Source organism: Sinocyclocheilus grahami, unplaced genomic scaffold (genome assembly GCF_001515645.1).
Source record: "Sinocyclocheilus grahami isolate Dianchi unplaced genomic scaffold, SAMN03320097.WGS_v1.1 scaffold2817.1, whole genome shotgun sequence".
Classification (NCBI taxonomy): Eukaryota; Metazoa; Chordata; class Actinopteri; order Cypriniformes; family Cyprinidae; genus Sinocyclocheilus; species Sinocyclocheilus grahami.
The window spans coordinates 1-9,278 of record NW_015507993.1 but is presented as its reverse complement, the minus strand read 5'-3'; the positions used below and the strand labels follow the sequence as shown (position 1 = coordinate 9,278).

General features: G+C 35.9%; 1 protein-coding gene across 1 annotated transcript; it reads left to right on the top strand.

Moving 5' to 3' along the window:
• The first annotated feature begins 2,527 nt into the window (after positions 1–2,527).
• tmem254 (transmembrane protein 254) lies at positions 2,528–8,526 on the top strand. The gene is made up of 4 exons (XM_016262040.1): positions 2,528–2,717; positions 6,497–6,600; positions 6,670–6,729; positions 8,135–8,526. Exons 1-4 carry the CDS (start codon positions 2,631–2,633, stop codon positions 8,256–8,258), a joined length of 375 nt encoding a protein of 124 aa, XP_016117526.1. The 5' UTR covers positions 2,528–2,630; the 3' UTR covers positions 8,259–8,526.
• Positions 8,527–9,278: the final 752 nt, after the last annotated feature.

Sequence of the window (9,278 nt, the reverse complement as noted above, 5' to 3'; positions counted from 1 at the left end):
GGGGGGAAAAACTTGAAAAGTGCTTTTTTTTACTCATTGAGCCATATTGAAATCCAAATATCTCCGGAACTGAATCATACAGGGCCTTACAAATTAAGACATCAAAAGAAAAGTTTGTTAAGAATGAAAATCTAAAAGGATATTAAGATAACTTTAATACTCCTTGAGTTGCAAGCATGCAAACATTGGGGGGGGGGGGAAACTTGAAAAGTGCTTTTTTTTACTCATGTAGCCATATTGAGATCCCAATATCTCTGGAATTCAACCATATAGGGCCTTAAAATGTTTAAAAACCAAAAGAAAAGTTTGTTAACAATCAAAATATAAAAGGATATCAAGATATATTTAATACTTCTTGAGGTACAGGCATGCAAACCTTAGGGAAAAACACACAAAAACGCTTTTTCCCATTTTTGAATGGCCACCATTGGCAAATAACGCAACAAAGATTGCTAAAGTCAACAGATTTGACTAACAGACCTACCAATCTCTGTGCACAAATAAAATAATAATGCTGCCATATTTCAGAAGTAATTTTACCCTCCTGTAATTTGGCTCTGAATCTCAGATGAAAATCGTCATTTTGACCCAACAGTGGATTACTCCGTACACATACACATCCATGACATTTAATATCTTTTGATTTCATTACTATTTATGTTCGTCTTTCTTCAGAAAAAATTTAATTCTATAATGAAATTGGGTTGATTTGATACGGAATGGCCCTTTCTGAGATGTCGAAGAAAATCTGACCATCTCTACAAAGAGCCACAATCAGTGTCACATAGAAATAGAGCACTGCGTTTTGCATTGCAGTTTTCAAACTCTATATGATTTAATGACAATCTGCACTAATAATAACCTCGAGAGAAGAGACGTAAACACCAATGCATGTTGCCAGACGGACCGTCTGCTGATTCCTGCACTGATCGATAGCCTCTCCAGTGGACTCCAGTGACACCAGCCCATGTTTTCAGTGTATTTTTCTCAGAATGTCATATCTGTTGACTCTCTAGCTGCTTGTGTTGTGCCTGCCGCGTGCTAGACGGGATCTGGGATTCGACGTGCCTAAACAGAACCAATAACAGGGCCTCCATCACGACCCTCTCCAGGGGTATCGCTGTAAAATTTCCGGTGTCTGATGCCTGGAGATCTCTTTATATCTTCGTGGACCGGCTTTACAGAGCCTCTCGATGGCAGAGGCTAACCCCGTTCAGTAGCCCAGCGTTCGCTACAGCACATTGTTGAGACGAGGCCTGCATGTTATTGCAGCTGCCGGCAAATCCTCCGCGGTTCAGCCACACACATCTGTACTTTTCTCTCAGCAGAAGGTCTGGCGTCTTCATTAAAACGCTCCCCACGCTGCTGTTAAATAGCTGTCTAAGAACAAAGTGCTTGCACAACACAAAACATGTGTCTGGAATAGCCATACCATTATGTGTTCTTATAGTCTTTCGAGTACATAATAAGACTTAAGAAGTCTAATTTGCTGCGTATAAACTATATTATGCAAATACTTATATTAACACAGTATCTATGCAATCTCGCAAACTTTTTGACTCCAAGGTTTTCTCATTTTCCAGAACAATATTTAAAGTTCAAAGTATTTTTTTTAAAATATCTTTTGCTCAGAATTTCTACCCACCCCCAAAAATTAAGATAATTTATATATAAGATATATATATAAATAGAAGGCATTTTCACTGCACAGATTTGTATATATATATATATATATGTACTGTACGCATTCAAAACGTTTCTCATTAAAATAAAAAAACAACCCGAGCAGTGAAACTTCTTACTTTCGAACTAAATTCAAAAATTGCTTTTATTTTCCTCACTAAATTAAAAAAGCCTGAGCTGTGAAAATAAATACATTTTTCTCATTAAATTCAAATGTTTTTTATATTTTCTCACTAAATATTACACATTGGAGTGCATTTGACAAGAAAATACCATTTCAATCTTTATTTTTAGGTTAAATTCAATGCGTTATGTAATTATACTTTAAAATACTTCACGGAACCAAATGATTATATTCATGCACGATGAGCTGCTCAAAGCAAGGAGCTTAAAAAATACCATGATTATTGTTTTGCATTATGCAATGTTTGCTAAAGCCTCGCTCCAGTCTCCGAGCTGCTTGCTTTGCTGTGTCTGAAGCTAGTTTTAGAGCGTTTGAGCTGCTCTCTGGGTTCCGACAGCAAATGCACAAACCTTTTTGTAATAAAAACGGATCTTGTCATGCTCGGCCTTTTTCATTTGCTGTGACTTTACTGTGGTGAACATATCCCACTGCTGCAACTGAACACACACAGCACATTCATGCTGTTTTATCCTGACAGCATGTGCAGTTTTAGTCAGAAATCTAGACATTTTTATTATTATAATTTTATACGAATCAGGAACATGCTATTAAAGTTAATGAGATTAAAAAATAAATAAAAAACTCATAAGCATCAAAGTTTTTTTTTTTTAGCTTTTAAAAGCGTGACTTTTATTTTGTGACGCGGTCCGTCATTTCCGGTGCTGAGCGGTCTCCATGGTGACTGACCGACCGTTGAGAGTCTGAGAGGAGGCTAGTGCGGTAATTAAGTTAGTTAGTTAAAGTTAATGAGCGATTACTAATCATGGCCAGAAGTGACGGTGGCTCGTATTTCAGGAGGACCAGTCTGTTCTGGATGGTGCTCGTGTCGGTTTATATTATTCTTCACACGGTGAGCCGAAACTTTCAGAAACTCTTTTCCATAATACTGTTTGATTATTATTACTACTACTAAATATGCTGACTAACTCCTCAAAGAGCTACATCCAACAAACTCGGCCCAGGTGTTCGGACTGTTCATTAGTTTGCTTTATTTATGTATTTTTCAGACTTGTGGTTTTCATAAAAATCCCATAGACTTACATTGACGGAGCGAAGGCTATTCAAACTCCAACTGACAAAATTCAAATGTAAACACGCTGAAGCCCATTAGACTCAATTAAGGGCCGTTTCGCGCGCTCAAGTTCGTAATTTCAAATGTTCCCGCGCGGGAATCGCGCGCTCTTTAGTGATTGGAAGTCCGGTTCTTTCGAACAGTTCGTTTCAGTGAGCCGGTTCTTTTACGCAATGACGTAATGACGTTAATTCTATCACTCAGACACATTCAGAGTCAGTAATCATTACTTCAATGGTTTAAAACGCGATCATCATCCTGGATAAGCTAGTTTCTTTCGAGTTTTGCCACTAAAGCACCCAAATGCAGCAATGATGCGCAAACGAGTATGTTTTACACGTCTTAGAGGTAAATTAGGCTTATATCAGCGTTTTACAGAAACCATGATCCGCTTTCTATGCACTCTCCAGCACGATTTATTTGTTATTAAACTTACGTTTCGCCAAATTGGCCAAAAACACATCAAAATACCACTATAACCAGTAGATGGCAGCACTTATCGGCTTATTACTATTACTTTTAGTCCAAAGCGACTTACAAATAAGAAAAAGTAATTAAAACTAAAAGCTAAAACTATAAATGCTATATATACACACATTTAAGAAAATTAAATAAATTAAATAAAAACGACAAACGCGTACAACAACATTTCAAAACTTAACATTTAAGTGAAACTCTCTCTCTCTCTCTCACACACACACACACACACACAATTTAAATATGAATTATGCGTGTCTCTGTGTTAATGAATGGCGCAGACATGCGGCTTTGTTTACCACTCGTACTGAAGCGCGCGTGACGCTTGCGGTAATATTAGCGTCTGCCGTCTCACTAAACGAGGACATTAATACACGAACAACATCTCCAGAACTGCTCTGAGAGTCACTTCATCAGTGAGTAAAACTATCCTCATGTCGTACACGCACAGAAATGTAAAGGTATTCATGGCAACCCGTCAAAATAAAAGTTCGGTTTAACTTGAGGGCATTGTGGCAGAAATATATTACTATCGTTGAGTAGAATGTACGTAACAGGCTGCTAGTACTACTACTAAAAATATTAAAACCTTATTTTTAAGGAATAATCATACAATATTTCTTCAATGTTTTAATTGTAATATTAAATGACCTTTTATTTTACAAAAATAAAATTTGTTTAGTTTTCATTACTTAAAAGATGGATTAAATTAATGTTTTATGCCTTTAAAAATGTTAATACACAACACCAAAATCATTAGGCTATTGTAAGAATAAATGAAACTTGTTTTTATGCTTTTAAATAATTAGACATGCTAAAACAGAATTTGGTAACAATAAAACATAAGGTTGGGCCCTAAACATGTAATTTTTGTTAAACTTTTAATACATTTAAAGTTAAATTGTTAAGTTTCATGATTGTAATTAATTAGACTGCGACCGCTTCCGCGGTAAACTAAGCTTTGTTTTATTCGTTTAACAAAACTCTAATTGAATTCAGCTGGACACACTTTCCTGTTTATCACAACAAATGGCCAAGCAAAGCGCACGACACATTATTAGTCATTCATTTATATTTTGAAATGATAAAATCACTATTATAAAATATAAAATCATCAAGAAATCAAGTTGCGGCCTAAAAAACTTATTTTTCAATTTGCGACTGAATCGCACATAAAGAATGTTTCTTTCATAATCACTAAAGTTTTCGGTCAGTTCAGTATAATACTATAGAAGAATAATGGTACATTTAATAAGAATAGAATGTTACATTTTCTAAATAAAAATTGTGCTTTAATGTGTATAAACGTAAAGTAAACAAGAAATGAATGTGTAGTATTATTAGTAACTGCAGTTATTAATGCAAAACGATAGTTATTTTATGATTTAAATAGTTTATTTTTAATACTCCCACACACCAACCCCCCAGCGCTACCAAATCTGCTCTTGGCGCCGCTATCTGTAGAACTTGATCTGGTTCGACCGGTTCACTAAAAAGTAGGGCTGGGACAATAAATTGATGCATCGCGAATTGAGAAATGATTCTGCATCGATTCTGGCATCGCAACTCTCTCTCGAATCGATTCTGAGCTTAGTTTTTAACAGCAGATGGCGCTGCGTGCTTTAGAAACAGCTGTATTCTGCTTGCGTCCAGTTCCTTACACACGCACCACCCGAACCTAAAATAATCATTCATAAAGTTCGAAAAGGTTGAAGCGAATTACAAGAGTGTTCGCAGTGGGCTGTGTTTACTTTAATCTCACATCATAAAAGCATAAAAGCCGATGTGCAAGTACATTTAAACACTTACATTACTCAACGCACAAGCGCTCTTCTTCGTGAGCATCTGAGTGTGTGGTTAAAAACTAGCCTTGAGCGCCATCTGCTGTTAAAAACTACGCTCAGAATCGATTCCAGAGAGAATCACGATGCATTCCGGAAGTCTCAGAATCGATCCACGAATCGTGATGCATCGATTTATTGTCCCAGCCCTAGTGTTTTTAGACGCGACATGTGAATGGTGCGTAAGAACGCATATTGAACTACTGCAAGCGGTTTTAACAGTGTCCTTACTATCTTTCTGAGTCTTGAAAGTGGTAGTTGTGTTGTCTATCAACAACAATAATAATAAGTCATAATTATTATACACAGTGCTGGGTAGGTTACTTACAAATTGTAGTCTGTTACTGTTTGTAACGTAATTTATTGGATTACTCATCTGTGTCCCTGCAGCACAAAAGCAGTGTTAAGTCGCTGGGGGATATTTGTAGCAATAGCCAACAATACATTGTATGGGTCACAATTATACATTTCTCTTTTATGCCAAAAATCATTAGGATATTAAGTAAAGATCATGTTCCATGAAGATATTTAGTAAATGTCCTACCGTAAATATATCAAAACTTAATGTTTGATTAGAAATATGCATTGCTAAGAACTTCATTTGAACAACTTTAAAGATGATTTTCTCAATATTTACATTTTTTTGCACCCTCAGATTCCAGATTTTCAAATATTGTCCGATCCTAACAAACCATACATCAATGGAAAGCTATTTATTCAGCTCTCAGATGATGCATACATCTCAATTTCGAAAAATCGACCCTTATGACTGGTTTTGTGCTCCAGGGTCACTTATTAGGTAATGTAATACTTTTCGATTACTAGAATATATCCCATTCTTTGTTGTCAGCATCATGAAGTGTGTTAAATATTAGAGAGAGAAAAGAAAAATGAGGGCAAATCAAATGATGAATGATTTACTGCCGTTGTGTGAATAATATATAATCGCGTAATCTATAAAAAAGTAACTAATCTTATTCTGAGCATTTTAAAATGTGATCTAATTACAAGTACTTCATTTTTGGGATCCCATTATGCAATCCGGATTACATGCAATCAGTTACTACCCAGCACTATATATATATATATATATATATGTATACACACACATCATTCAAATTCATTAATGTTTCTGAATGATTTTCACAGAAATCAGTTGCGCTGCAACAACATAAAGCCCCACAAACCTCCAGATGAACCACTAATTCCTTATGAAATCATGTTTTCATTGGTTTCCAGTGGACTGCGTTTTGGCCTCGGGACGTCCCGTATGGCCTTCTGGGTCCTCTGGGCGCTCTGGCCAAGTATTTCGTGGACTATCATTATCCTGCGCTGTATAACGGGTGAGTGAGCGCCGGCATTCATACGGTGAGTTCAGAGCTCACGCTGATGATGTTACGTCTGTGTTCCAGATGGTTTCTGATGTTTGCCATCCATGTGTGCGAGGCTCTGTTTGCGCTGAAGTTCTGCAGGTAAGACCCTTTTCTACCACACGGTGGCAGTACAGACCATCAGATTTGTGGATGTTGTTCACACTAACACTGCTGTGACCGACACACTCTGTGCATTATGTGAACTTGGAATAAATTATTTGTTTGCTACATTTGCCAAAATGAATTTTGTATCCTGCATTGCAATGCTCTCGACCTCACCTTACATTCGCAGTGAGATGAATGAATCGACTGCAGTGCTTAATAAATAAGCTTTCCATTGATGTATGGTTTGTGAGGAGAGCACAATATTTGGCTGAGATACAACTATTTGAAAATCTGGAATCTGAGGGTGCAAAAAAATCTAAATATTGAGAAAATCATCTTTAAAGTTGTCCAAATGAAGTTCTTAGCAATGCATATTACTAATCAAACATTACGTTTTGATATATTTACGGTAGGACATTTACTAAATATCTTCATGGAACATGATCTTTACTTAATATCCTAATGATTTTTGGCATAAAAGAGAAATGTATAATTGTGACCCATACAATGTATTGTTGGCTATTGCTACAAATATCCCCCAGCGACTCAACACTGCTTTTGTGCTGCAGGGACACAAATAATGTTCAGTGTATACCAGTGTTATTATAGTTAACTAAAATTAAAACCATTTTTGTTACTTTTAATAACATAAAATATATAATAAAACTGAAAATGAAATATTAAACTATATACCGTATTGGCCCGAATATAAGACGACCCCCCCCCCCCTTTCCCAGATGTACCTTGTGGAAAAAAGCTTTTTAAAAACCAAATCTTGTTTTTTCTCAGTAAAACACATTTTGTCTTCAATTATTTTCATATTGCATATTTTAATTTTTGTTTTGAAAGTATGGTAAAAACTGGTCAAATGTACCAACAATCACATTAAATAAATATGCACTTTTTGATATACCATTAAAAAAACAACAGGTAGCCCATCTGAATTAGGACATTTAGGCTATCCATCTAATAGTAGCCTACCAAAATCTTATTAACAGTAGAAGTTAAATCTTACCGTAGTCTTCAAATCTGGGTACTGTCTTACGTTTTAAAATCACAAAGAGTTTGGTCCCATCGTCTTATATTCGGGTCAATACAGTAATATAAATATAATAAAAAAAAAAGCAAAACACAACAAAATGACAAACTCCAACTAGAAGTAAAATGAAGAAAAAAAAAAAAATCAAACTATTAATAAAAACTACAATTGTATCTTAATGATATTAAAATAACACTGGTGTAAACTGCACAGGACTTTATACTTTGAGCAGAATGTAAATTTTTCTACGTAAATGAGAAGAATATATAAATAATCGAGGACGATTAAGACAAGTTTCCCCCAGATGTTTTCCTCTAATCAGATGCGGGACTGTGCTGATCAGTGTGTTTGTGTCTGCAGTGATAAAGGCATCGACAGCACGTCCACACGCTTGCTGTGGATCGCTCAGACGTTCCTGTTTGGTCTCACGTCTCTGTGTCTTCTGATCAAGTACAAGCCCGACGGCCGACCCAAACGCCAGTGACCGAAACCAGAGCTCGTTTCCCAGCAGCACACTGATCTTTATATTCAGGTTATGTTTGAAATTCGTTTATCTAAAGCACTTGTTCCAAGATAGTTTGAAAACTGTTCAACAAAATATTCAGTGAGCCCGCTATATAAGCTCTAATAGTTCTTTTAAAAAAAAAAATTGGTTCATGATTTTCTTTTAAACTGTTTTGACTAAGACATTGCTGTAAGAGTTGACCGTGTGGCCGGTCATTTAAAATAAATGTAAATAAACGCACTGATTTGACATGTTTGTTTTTTGTCATCTGTCATTCGATGTACAATCACATCATAAAGTACTGTAATAGAGATACTGTATGAAGCTTCTTTTGCAGTTCAGTCTGACAGGAACTCAACATTGATGAAGCTGCGGATGAATGAATCTGCTTCGCCCTCAGACATGTATTTTGTCATATACCATCCATGTGCAATCATTCACGTGAGTCACATCAGAATCTGTGTTTGCAGTCAGCTGGTGTTTGATTTAGGGCTATCAAGTGATTAAAATTTTTTAATCTAATTAATTACACGATTTGCCGATTCATCTTATTAACCACACATCATTTTTGTCTGAAGTCTATTGAGTAGACAATACAAAAAAAACATTAGAAAGAAATATTTTGATGTATAACGATGCATAAATGTGAGTCATTGAATCATTCATTCAACCAATTTGTTCAAACGGCTGATTCGTTCAGAAACGAAGCAAGTGACTTCTCATGAATGAGTCACTGAATCAATGACTCGCTCGATTTGTTAAAAAAGGTGGATTCATTCAGTAACGAATCACTGCTGTGTGTTGCTCAGAGATGCACAAAAGTTATGCCGTGACTTTAATTGGAACTATTTTTATTTGCGAAATTGAGCAAAACAATATTTTGTCTAAAATGTAACGCAATAGGAACTTCTTGATCGTTGAACCGTTGTATGAAATCACTATCACATTTGCAGTCATGCAGATATTGGGGAAAACAGCATTATTGCTCATGTGATATTG

Excerpts from the sequence above, each read along its gene's own strand:
- tmem254 (XM_016262040.1), top strand. The coding sequence starts at position 2,631 with ATGGCCAGAAGTGACGGTGGCTCGTATTTCAGGAGGACCAGTCTGTTC. Across the intron at positions 6,601-6,669 it reads TATCCTGCGCTGTATAACGG|ATGGTTTCTGATGTTTGCCA; the intron begins GTGAGTGAGCGC and ends TCTGTGTTCCAG. Across the intron at positions 6,730-8,134 it reads TTTGCGCTGAAGTTCTGCAG|TGATAAAGGCATCGACAGCA; the intron begins GTAAGACCCTTT and ends TTGTGTCTGCAG.